Here is a 12,299-nt window from a genome sequence, read left to right on the forward strand (position 1 = left end):
CATATTTAGATCTATGCATATTTTCATTTCAAATGATAATAAAAATAATAGTTTTGGCATATATAAGAAATTTAAAGTAACTAATTAAAAGAAGTTGCTAAATAAAATAAAAACAGTAAAAAATATTTTTATCGATATATGAATTAAATAAAAACAAAAAAAAACCAAATTATTGTATTATATAACTGATTTTTTATTTTTAATTAAAAAATAGATAACTCAACTTACAACGTCTTAACTTATGAAAATTTTCATGATGTTGAATAATGTTTTGAATTAACAATTTTACAAAGGCTATAACTCAAAATTATAAGTCAACCATAACTCCATGTAACTCAAACTCAACTTCAAAAAATTTTGTTGTGTTGTTGATTGGTAACATTTTCATTTTTTTAAATATTTTTCTTATAATAAAAACTTTAATAAAAAATTATCAAAACTGTCACGAAGCAATCACGTGCGAATTAATTCAAAACTAATCTTTTGTGTTTCCGAGTTAGGCTTAAGTCTTGCCATCGTAGTCCTTCTTCTCTTCTTGACGACAATGTATGAGATTTATACAACGATAGATCTCTTCACAAGGCTGATAAACTTTTCCAATTTAAATTGTAAATTAAAATATATAAATAATAAAATAATTTTAATATACACAAAGTTAACTAAATTTTTTTTTGTTACATTGCAAATTAAAAATTAAACTATATGCATTTTATAATATTTACAATCTTATCATATTTAGATCTATTTCTATTTTTATTTCAAATGATGATAAAAATAATAATCTGTCAAAATATAAGAAAATTTAAAATAACTAATTAAAAGAAGTTATTAAATAAAATAAAAACCGTTAATATTATTTTTATTGATATATGAACTAAATAAAAACAAAAAGAATAAAATTTTATATTATATACCTTAATTTCCGTTTTTTAACCAAAAATAAAAGATTTAATCGAAAATTATAAAATTAGTTGTCACGAGGCCATCACGTGCGATACTTCAAAGTCTTAGTTGGTCCTTCTTCCCTTCTCGCCGACGGTGTATGAACTATGAATCTCTCCACGAGGCTCGCTGAGAAACTTCCCGGAATCTTACCGGCGCCGTCATCTCCTCTCTTGCGCAAAGGTTGTTTTTTTCAATCTGTTCTGTTTATATTTACAGGTTTTCTGAGAAAATTTGGATTTCAATTCAAAGGAATCAACTTTTAGGTTGTAAGGTCCAGTTTCGAATTCATAAATCCATTATTCTCATATGTGTGTGTGTGTGTGTATTAGGAGTCTCCGAGTTAAGATTCTTTTCGATAGCTAACCACAGTAGAAGATTGGGATGGGGATTACAAAAGAAGATGGTTTGGAGTTTGGACAGAGCTGAAACATGTGTAGTGAACAATTCATGTTTAGTTCATCCTGCAACTGAAGCCTATGCACAAGAAGCTATTGAAGCAATCAAATCTGAGAAAGTTATAGCTGTACCCACTGATACGCTTTATGGCTTCGCTTGTGATGCTTGGTAATATGAATAAAAATCTTAACTTTATTTACCTGCAATAAGCTTTTTTACATTGCTTGGACTAAGTTGTGATTGTATATGTAACATAAACAGTTCGTTAGACGCGGTTAACCGGATTTACGAGATCAAAGGGCGTAAGCTAACAAGCCCTTTAGCCATATGTGTTGGCGATGTATTAGATATCAAGAGAGTTGCTACAACGAATCACTTACCTCATGGTTTACTCGATTCTCTCTTACCTGGTCCAGTCACTCTCGTACTTCAACGAGGTTTGTATCTTCTTCTTAAAGTGTTTGTATCGATATGATATCCTTTTTATGTGAGAGTGTTCTTGTAGTGTTTTTTTAAACAGGTGAATCAAGCATTCTTGAAAAGTCTTTGAATCCTGGGATTGATACTATTGGAGTAAGGGTACCAGATTGTGAGTTCATTAGGCAAGTATCGAGAGGTTCGGGCAGTGTGTTGGCTCTTACAAGTGCTAATCTAAGCGGTGATAGAAGCAGTGTTTGTGTTAAAGATTTTGAGAATCTATGGCAGCATTGTGCTTATGTCTATGATGGTGGTTTGCTTCCATCAGGTCGAGCAGGATCTACAATAGTTGATCTGACTAATGTCGGAAAGTATAAGATCATTAGACCCGGAAGGTAAATACAATTCTTAATTAGATAGTTAATGTGGTTTGATGGATTTAAAGTTTAAATCTTTGTGTGGTTCTTGATATGTTGTTGTTAATATAGTGCGAAGCATGCAACAGTGGCGATTCTTGAAAAGTATTTGCTGGAGGAAGAACAAGAGGAAGAAGACCTTTAAGAGAAGAAAGCTAAACTTGCAAAAGAATCTGAGAATATGCTTTGGTTCTTACTAGATTTTATGGTATGTATGTTTTTAGTTTGTAATACGAGAAGATTGTTGTTGGTATTTTGACTTAAGTTTCTTATTCTTTCTTGGTCATTAATGGGAAATTAAATCCTGTATTATTTTGAATCCATATTGGTTTTATTATCAATTTTTTAAAACAAAGTCAAACGTGTTGCACTTAAAAAAGAAAACAAAGTTTTATATAGATTTTGGATGCGGTTTTGTTGTTGAGTTTTCTTTGGAAGCGTAGCACATTGTCAGAGACGATCTTTATCAAAATTGTATGAATGGTTTACGTAATACATATATTGATAGAAGCTTTCTTTCGACATAAAAAAAAAAACACTTTTCAGAATCACTAAATGCCCAAGTAATTGAACGTCTAAAACACATAGAAATAGTATACCATTCATTATTTAAAAACTTAATCATGCTAACAAACCAGTGTGATAATAACCATAGGAGGCCTCTAAACCAAAATAAAATTGCCGGTACAGAAAATACATGCTGTGATCTAGTCCACAACATCACGGGACATCATCACAATGCTTCATGCAGCTCTCTTTAACGGTTTATAGGAGTGTGCATGCGCTCAACGATCTTATCCACAGCATCACGGGACATCACAAGCGTATCATGTAGCAGAATGCTGTAAACATTTAGCCCCTGCAAAGCGTTACATAAACAAGGTTAAAGATTCGCTAATCCATTAAAGTCGCAAGGTTTGATATGTGATTATCTATATAACTTACTATTGATGGAATTATGTTGACATAATGTAGATTCTGGGTGGCTAGCTTCAGCTTTTCATCAATAGGACCACCTTCTACAACAAGGACTTTCTTTGTCTTCTCCATCTGATTGTAATAATTCACAATGTTCTTTGTTTTATGCGTAGGCAATGCCAAATCATCAAACACGAGGAGCTGCATAAATTTCCCCAACCATCAGATACAATAAGAAGACCAGTTTAATAACAAAGGCACAGTTATGATGGACGATCAAGAGCACAAGTTGTGATTAAGAAGAGAAAGAGACTGACTTTTCCTTCTGCGGCTCGAGCTGTCAATGCTATTTTCAGTCCAAGCCGTCGGACCTGCTTATTCATCTTTATCGCATGGCTTCTCGGTTTGGGTCCATGCATCACACAACCACCTCGGAACTAAGGGTTCAATAAAGTTCAATCAGAGAGCTAGCTATATATGATGGCAAGAAACCTACCTTAAAAAATAAAATTAAAGTTATTTACCTGCGGACCACGCAGCGTACCATGTCTAGCTCGACCTGTACCCTTCTGATTCCATGGCTTTCTACCAGTTCCACTAACTTCACTCAATGTTTTGGTCGAATGAGTTCCCTAAATATCAACCAACAAAGTGNCACACACTTATTGATTGTTTGCTTATACGACTAAATTAAGGCGGCACAGTGAGATTACTAAAATTAGTTAGTTACCTGCTGGCGTTTAGCAAGCTGCCATCGCACGACATTGTGAATGATATCTTTCCTTATTGGAACATCAAAGACATCACCTGCTAACACCATGAAACCCTTGTCCTCGTTCTGAAAATTTGTCACCGGAATGACCAAGTCTTGGTATTGTCCTATGGCAAAAAGTATCAATACCAGAACCAATAGTCAACACATGTCCAGAAGTTTTAAAAAGAGAGAAGCAATAAGGAAGGAAAAGATCATCATCGTTCAGAAATTTTAAACACGTCTCAAGCACAATCACAAAACAGAGAGAAACACTGGCAACCAAACCTAAGTTAAACCTTCACGTAAATAAGCTAAATGAGGCCTGGAACACTCCTCTCAAAACATAAAGTAACTACATTTCTCCAACATAAAATGTACAAAATTCTCAGTAAAAGGCGTATGAAAGATACAAAGTTATGGAATTAACTTGAAAACGAAACATAGACGATACCTATGGTTCGGTCTGGTGTAAGCACGGTCGTCTTTTGCGTAAGTAAATCAGAAGGAAACGTATCATCATCAGGAGGCAAAATAGAAGTCGAGAGCTTCCGGTTGGAAAATAAAGCCATTCCATTCTGCAATATATTGATTTAAGAGAGATGAAACCCAGAAGACAACTAAAAAAAATAACGAAAAATACTCAGGAAGATGACAACTCAAGTAGATGACCTTGAAATCACTAGTAAGAGAAGCTAAACCATTTCCAGATGTATTCACGGGCAAATCTGTTCACAGAGAAACAATCTCAAAGAGATCAAGGAAACAAAAACATACATAAAAATCACATTTTGACACACGAGTGAAGAATGAGATAAATAAATACTTGGTGAAGAGACTCGTCCTAGAGCTGTTAAGGATCCCAAAGTGCGAAAGATCCTTCTTGCAGCCATAATCTCTCTGAAGCAATAAAAAAAGAACCCTAGCTAGCTGCTCATCTACAACACGAAAAACCCAATTTCTATCAAAGGCTGATTCGAGCGATTAATTAATATAGAAGAGAAAAAGAAGTCAGATTCGATGGATCCAAAATTCTTAATGCAACTCATCTTTTGATTATTTAACAAGAAGACCTGAAGGACATTGAAGTAGTACCTATGGATTATCCGGTGATAAGACGGCCGTGGAGAATGCGGCGGCGGTTTTTGCGACTGAGAGAGTTAGTAATAGTAGGGGGTGAAGAAGGTTACGAGGTTTAGGAGTCAGAGAGTCCTTTTGTTTTTTCTTAATTGTGCTGTCACATTTTTAGATATGACAAATACCCCCCTAATCTCCAGGCCAATTTTAATATTTTATTGTCAATTGCACCTTTACTTTGAAAAGTAACAAATAACCTCCTATACAAAACAAACTCCAAATATTTGTAAAAAAAAAAATTGGCAATTATATCACTAATCAAAAAACTCTAAGCCATGAATTTTCATTTTTTTCATTACAAGTTTATTCATCGTTCTTGAATAATCTTTTTCACGTAGTCTATAATAATAAGATTGTTATCCTAATCATAGATTTTTCAAACATAATCCAATATTTGATTGAAGTAGCCAATAAGATATAGGTGTTAGCAGATTCGCATTAAAGGGTACCAGATTGTGAGTTCATTAGGGAAGTATCGAGAGGTTCGGGCAGTGTGTTGGCTCTTACAAGTGCTAATCTAAGCGGTGATAGAAGCAGTGTTTGTGTTAGAGATTTTGAGAATATCTGGCAGCATTGTGCTTATGTCTATGATGGTGGTTTGCTTCCATCAGGTCGAGCAGGATCTACAATAGTTGATCTGACTAATGTCGGAAAGTATAAGATCATCAGACCCGGAAGGTACAATATTGCAATATGTTTTGTTAATATAGTGCGAAGCATGCATTTTAAAGTTTAAATCTTTGTGTGGTTCTTGATATGTTGTTGTTAATATAGTGCGAAGCATGCAACAGTACGTGGCGATTCTTGAAAAGTATTTGCTAGAGGAAGAACAAGAAGAAGACTTTTAAGAGAAGAAAGCTAAGATATGACTTGCAAAAGAATCTGAGAATATGCTTTGGTGCTTACTAGATTTGTTGGTATTGGTTTAAGAGTATGTATGTTTTTTTTTTAGTTGTAATACGAGAAGATTGTTGTTGATTTAGATGATCGTGTGCTTACCTACCTCCAGTATTCGTGGAGCACGCATGTGTGGATCATAATTTTTACTTAAGTTTCTTATTCTTGGGTCATTTAATGGAAACTAATCCTATTATTTTTGAAGAACCATATTGGTTTTATTATTATTATGTACGTGTCAATTGTTTAAAGCCAAAGGTGTCGTCGTAGTTAAGAAACAAACACACAAATTAATAGAGGAGAAAATCTGATAAACTTAAAGTAAAAACCTCAAATTTTCCATTTTCCATTTTACACGGATCCGTGCTCTAATTTGATTTCCACTTGTGCTTAAAACACCAAATTGGACTATACAACAAAATGTCATTGGTCGTCTTGGCTGTGTCTAACAACACTCTTTTATCCTCAGTTTCTTTCACCTTCTTCTTATATGTGAAAAAAAAAAAAAAAAAAAAAAAAANAATCCCTCACAAACTCTTCTCACACCACTAATCAGATCTCTCAATTGCGTGATCTTGGTTCCTCCTCTTCAGGTACTATTCTCATGCTTTCTTAAGGGTGGTTGTTCTCAAATTGGTTCTTTGGTTTGGTTTGATTAGTTTCTGTGTAATTTCATCTGGAAACGAAGATAAACTTAGTTGGGTAATTCTGGGTTTGGGGAAATTTTTGTTGATTTTGGCTTCAGAATCAGAATTTTTTTGAAGCTTTAATAAAAAAATAAAAAATAAAAGTGTTCTGCTTTTGTTGTTTCATTGCGTTGATCTTCACAGTAACCAATATGAATTTATAAGAAGAATATAAAAGTCAGCTGATTTGGTTCTGTGACTGACTATGCAGTTACTTTTGATTCACTGAGAACAAAAAAAATGGCGACTGGAGTGTTGCCAGCTCATGTTTCCGGGGTTAAGATCCCGGATTCGAAACTCGGGTTTAGTAAAAGCATGAATCTTGTGAGAATTTGTGATTTGAGGAGTCTAAGATCTGCTAGAAGAAGAGTTTCAGTCATCCGTAATTCATCAAACCAAGGAGGCTCTGATTTAGCCGAGCTTCAACCTGCTTCAGAAGGAAGCCCTCTCTTAGGTATTTTTTTGCATTACAGATTCATTCAAAGTTATCATTTTATTTGGAGGTTTTGTTTAGAGTGAATGATTGTGTTTTGTAGTGCCAAGACAGAAGTATTGTGAGTCATTGCATAAGACAGTGAGAAGGAAGACTCGTACTGTTATGGTTGGAAATGTCGCCCTTGGAAGCGAACATCCCATAAGGATTCAAACCATGACTACTTCGGATACAAAAGATGTTGCTGGAACTGTTGATGAGGTTTTTCCCCATCTGTCCCTTCAGTTAATGTGTAGTTTGAATATATTGCTTTGATTTATGACCCTTGCATATCTGTATACATCAATATATGAAAATTTGGTGTCAAGATGATGATTTGATTGTCTTCACAGTAAGCTTTATGACTGTTGAGGTTCTGTGATTAATAGGTTATGAGAATAGCGGATAAAGGCGCGGATATTGTGAGGATAACTGTTCAAGGGAAGAAAGAGGCGGATGCGTGCTTTGAAATAAAAGATAAACTTGTTCAGCTCAAGTAAGCCAATGACAATACTGCCTTTGCTCTATATTTGTGTGTGAAGTTTGACTAGTATGAAACTAAATTGGTGTTTTGCATCTTGGTTAACAGTTACAATATACCTCTGGTAGCAGATATTCATTTTGCCCCTGCTGTAGCTTTACGTGTTGCTGAATGCTTTGACAAGATCCGCGTCAACCCCGGAAATTTTGGTATTGCTTTTTTTTGCCTTTCACTTGTTTCTTTAACTTGAGAATGAATGAACTTTGCTTTTGCAGCGGACAGACGGGCACAGTTTGAGACGATAGAATATACAGAGGATGAATATCAGAAAGAACTCCAGCATATCGAGCAGGTGGAAGGAAGCCTATGCCTCACTTGTCTTGTAAAGCACTAAAACCTGTAAAGTTTTAATCAGTGTTTACTAACGGTGTTACTCTTTTTTTTTAGGTCTTCACTCCTTTGGTTGAGAAATGCAAAAAATACGGGAGAGCAATGCGTATAGGGACAAATCATGGAAGTCTTTCTGACCGTATCATGAGCTATTATGGGGATTCTCCAAGAGGAATGGTGAAAATTCTTAATTACTTTACAATGGTTTTCTCTTAATACACATGTACTGTTGTCTGACATGAGTTCTGTCACCCAGGTTGAATCTGCCTTTGAGTTTGCGCGGATATGTCGGAAATTAGACTATCATAACTTTGTTTTCTCAATGAAAGCGAGCAACCCGGTGATCATGGTCCAGGCGTACCGTTTGCTTGTGGCTGAGATGTATGTTCAGGGATGGGATTATCCTTTGCATTTGGGAGTTACTGAGGCAGGAGAAGGAGAAGATGGGCGGATGAAATCTGCAATTGGAATTGGAACGCTTCTTCAGGTACCCCATTACATAACAAAAGGTAAAGATCTTAACTTTCCCAGTTCACGTATGACAGTGATTGTTTGTGATTGCAGGACGGGCTTGGTGACACAATAAGAGTTTCACTGACGGAGCCACCAGAAGAGGAGATAGATCCCTGCAAGCGATTGGCCAACCTTGGGACAAAAGCTGCTGAACTTCAACAAGGCGTTGTATGAATGATTCTTTATCATATGCTTCTCGAATATAGTTTCCACTTTTATGGGACTAATGCAACCCCCTTGTGTATTAGGCTCCGTTTGAAGAAAAGCATAGGCGTTACTTTGATTTCCAGCGTCGGACGGGTGTTCTACCTGTACAAAAAGAGGTAAGACTGTACATTCCAAAAGTGGCATGTACTTCATGATGTCCTTTTTCAAGTATTGAAGACCATCAAAATAACTTGTCCTGAGAACTATAGGGAGAAGAGGTCGATTACAGAGGTGTCCTTCACCGTGATGGTTCTGTTCTAATGTCGATCTCTTTGGACCAACTAAAGGTGAGTATTTATAAATACCTTTCAGTCTTCTCCTCTTTACTTTCCTTAATGCAATCTATAAAACGGGTCACTATCTTTCCGCTCACTATTTTACTTTGTCTCTAGGCACCTGAACTCCTCTACAGATCGCTCGCTACAAAGCTTGTCGTGGGCATGCCATTTAAGGTGAGATATGGTTCAATATATTTCCATGAGTCGCAGTCTCACTGTTATAAATTTGATATTGGTTCCCAATTCTTACTTTCCCGAGTAATGTTGTGTAGGATCTGGCAACTGTTGATTCAATCTTATTGAGAGAGCTACCACCTGTAGATGATCACGTGGCTGTAAGAATCACCCTTGCTTCTCCATATCATTTTACTTCAAGATTTTGACATGGCTGAGCATAAATATTGAGTTCTGTTTACAGCGTTTGGCTCTAAAACGGTTGATTGATGTCAGTATGGGAGTTATAGCACCTTTATCAGAGCAACTCACAAAGCCATTGCCCAATGCAATGGTTCTTGTCAACCTCAAGGAACTATCTGGTGGCGCTTATAAGCTTCTCCCTGAAGGTGACCTGATGCTTACCTGAAAGAAACCATAACAGTTTTCTTTCAGTATTTCTTAGCTTTGATTGTTTCAGGTACACGCTTGGTTGTCTCTCTACGAGGTGATGAGCCATATGAGGAGCTTGAAATACTCAAAAACATCGAGGCTACTATGATTCTCCATGATGTACCCTTCACTGAAGACAAAGTTAGCAGAGTACATGCAGCTCGGAGGTAATAACTGAAACCTTCTCAATATCTTATCTTTTTTGCTGAGTTAATAAGCGCTAAGTAATTTACTTTTGCTGGGACTTGCAGGTTATTCGAGTTCCTATCCGAGAATTCAGTTAACTTTCCAGTGATTCACCACATAGATTTCCCAACCGGAATTCACAGGTAGATGATAACGAACTTTCGAGCTTTGTGCAGTGGATGACAAAATCCATTTTTGATCTTAATGCGTTTTCTTTCTTCTTGTTGCACAAATGCAGGGACGAATTGGTGATTCATGCAGGGACATACGCTGGAGCACTTCTTGTGGATGGACTCGGTGATGGTGTAATGCTCGAAGCACCTGACCAAGATTTTGATTTTCTTCGGAATACTTCCTTCAACTTATTACAAGGCTGCAGAATGCGTAACACTAAGACGGTAAAAAGCACAACGAATCAAATATTTCTGTATATTGTTTCCAAACAAAAACAGAGAAGTAATAACTTTGCAAAATCATTTGGCAGGAATACGTATCATGCCCGTCTTGTGGAAGAACGCTTTTCGACTTGCAAGAAATCAGCGCCGAGATTCGAGAAAAGACTTCACATTTACCTGGCGTTTCGGTTAAAACTCTTAAGACTTTTTTTTTATACATGTTTTTAAGGGAAGTTTGTCTGTTTTTGAATGTAAAACAAATTGAACAATGGTGGTGCAGATCGCAATCATGGGTTGCATTGTGAATGGACCTGGAGAAATGGCAGATGCTGATTTCGGATATGTAGGTGGTTCCCCCGGCAAAATTGACCTTTATGTCGGAAAGGTAACACCTTTAATTCTTGGGTTTCTTAAAGAAAGTGTTGTTATAAGAATCGGATCTTGATATTTTTTTTTTGTGGACAGACGGTGGTGAAGCGTGGGATTGCCATGACGGGGGCAACAGATGCTCTGATCGGTTTGATCAAAGAACATGGTCGTTGGGTAGACCCTCCCGTGGCTGATGAGTAGATTTCAAACCGTGTAGATGGTTGGGCCGTTCTCTGGAAACACTGAGATGGAAGATATATATCTGTTGTGTATATGAATATTTCATGTATCTGTTGTGTATTGCATACCGTATTCAACAATGTCCAAATCTCTAATATGACAACAGTTCTCAAGCTTAAATAAAAGAGAAACGAGTTAGGAGTTTTATGAGAATGCATCACCATCAACGCAAAAGGTCAACCTTTTCAAAGAAATAAATACATAATACGTTTTGTTCACAAATAGCCATTATAAGACTATCATGACATACAAGTGTCAGTGTCAATATGGCAAACAAGAAAACAAATAATAAGAAACACAAAATCACTTCTTTAGTTCTGTTTTTAAACCTTCAAATAATTGGGACGTAATATTTTTTATTTATTTTAATTTAGTTAATAAAGTATACGATCATACGATAGAGATTTGTAGAAGAAAACAATAGATGTACATGATGATTTAATCAAATAAGCAGCAACAAACAGGACCAGTGGGTTTGTCGAAGAGGCAGTGCCCTTCCATGGCTGTAGGGTCGGTGCTCTTGTGGCAATGGGTGTCGCAGTCCTTGTCGTTGTTGCAAGTTCCTCTTAAGCGGCATGGTCCGTCTATTATCTCATTTTCTGTATGTTTTATGTAAATTTAATAGACATGTCTATTAGGTCAAAGATCTTTAGATATAAACTTGTAGAATTATCTTAATTCTTGATAAACGTGGATTTTTGGAATGTTATGATTTTTAAACAAATTAAAAGAAGCAGTTATTAATGTAAACCTAATAATTTAACCACGAGGTGGTGGGCTAGTGGTTCTAGCCTTGGTGGAAGAATCGCTCTGTTGGTCTAGGCCATGGATCAATTCTTCCCAAACGCAAAAATTACTCAACTTTATTCTTTTGGCCACATGGATATGGCCAATTGCTTACGGCTCATTTGCATAATCGGGGGGACGGGGGGACTCTACCCGTGGGATGCCCTTCCCCAAAGAGATTAGTGTAAATCTAATAATATTGTGAAAGGAAAAACGTATAAGTACCTTCAGATTGGACAGTAATAACGAGAGCGAAGATGATGAAAAGAGTAACAAGTTGAAACCTCGATGAAGCCATATTTTTCATTTTACTTTTCTTTGTTTTTTTTGTAATGCAAGATACTCAACTTTAAATTTGTGTTTAGAAAATTATGATCTATTTCCTACATTATATATCTATATATATATATATATATATATATATATATATATATTTAGCTTCACATATGGTGGTTTTTTCTTTTCTTTTTTAGAATAATACACCATTTTTAGCAAGATATTTCATGGTCAACATAGCAATCATCTATATAATGATAACATCCTCAAAAATAGAATTACATCTAAGTGGGTGGGACAATTGTGAACCTCTCTTATTCACCTCCTTTAAGTTAAGAAAACAAATTTTAATGGATAAATCAAAATTAAAATTAAAGGACAAAACAAATTAAGGAAACAAATTATGTAAATCTTTTATTCTTAATATATACATAATACATTTGTTCACAAATAGCCACTCTTTTACAAATTATAAGAGTCTCATGACATACGGTGTCAATATGGCAAACAAGAAAACAAATAATAAGAAACACAAAA

The 12,299-nt window shown here is 35.6% G+C and overlaps 3 protein-coding genes across 4 annotated transcripts; 2 read left to right on the forward strand and 1 right to left on the reverse strand.

Annotated features, from left to right (window-relative positions):
- On the forward strand, window positions 992–2,495 carry LOC104738040 (yrdC domain-containing protein, mitochondrial). 2 transcript variants are annotated; one of them, XM_010458279.2, is made up of 5 exons: window positions 993–1,125; window positions 1,275–1,509; window positions 1,603–1,778; window positions 1,862–2,153; window positions 2,247–2,495. In XM_010458279.2, the coding sequence occupies exons 1-5, from the start codon at window positions 1,050–1,052 to the stop codon at window positions 2,317–2,319; spliced, it is 852 nt and encodes a 283-aa protein (XP_010456581.1). In that variant the 5' UTR covers window positions 993–1,049; the 3' UTR covers window positions 2,320–2,495. The 2 variants fall into 2 exon arrangements, with proteins under 2 accessions (XP_010456585.1, XP_010456581.1); XM_010458283.1 differs by lacking the exon at window positions 2,247–2,495 and having other exon boundaries at window positions 992–1,125; window positions 1,847–1,988.
- On the reverse strand, window positions 2,721–5,049 carry LOC104738051 (50S ribosomal protein L4). Its single transcript, XM_010458293.2, has 9 exons — window positions 4,939–5,049; window positions 4,670–4,781; window positions 4,516–4,571; window positions 4,298–4,421; window positions 3,823–3,971; window positions 3,617–3,724; window positions 3,410–3,529; window positions 3,120–3,293; window positions 2,721–3,033 (listed from the first exon to the last, which is right to left on the reverse strand). Exons 2-9 carry the CDS (start codon window positions 4,734–4,736, stop codon window positions 2,932–2,934), a joined length of 900 nt encoding a protein of 299 aa, XP_010456595.1. The 5' UTR covers window positions 4,737–4,781; window positions 4,939–5,049; the 3' UTR covers window positions 2,721–2,931.
- Window positions 6,341–10,847, forward strand: LOC104738059 (4-hydroxy-3-methylbut-2-en-1-yl diphosphate synthase (ferredoxin), chloroplastic). The gene is made up of 20 exons (XM_010458299.1): window positions 6,341–6,470; window positions 6,775–7,017; window positions 7,100–7,257; window positions 7,425–7,531; window positions 7,625–7,725; window positions 7,792–7,868; window positions 7,964–8,083; window positions 8,163–8,393; window positions 8,471–8,587; window positions 8,668–8,742; window positions 8,836–8,913; window positions 9,019–9,078; window positions 9,177–9,239; window positions 9,323–9,467; window positions 9,539–9,677; window positions 9,762–9,839; window positions 9,935–10,094; window positions 10,181–10,279; window positions 10,372–10,476; window positions 10,557–10,847. Exons 2-20 carry the CDS (start codon window positions 6,804–6,806, stop codon window positions 10,659–10,661), a joined length of 2,232 nt encoding a protein of 743 aa, XP_010456601.1. The 5' UTR covers window positions 6,341–6,470; window positions 6,775–6,803; the 3' UTR covers window positions 10,662–10,847.

Source organism: Camelina sativa, chromosome 2, assembly GCF_000633955.1.
Source record: "Camelina sativa cultivar DH55 chromosome 2, Cs, whole genome shotgun sequence".
NCBI classification, from domain to species: Eukaryota; Viridiplantae; Streptophyta; class Magnoliopsida; order Brassicales; family Brassicaceae; genus Camelina; species Camelina sativa.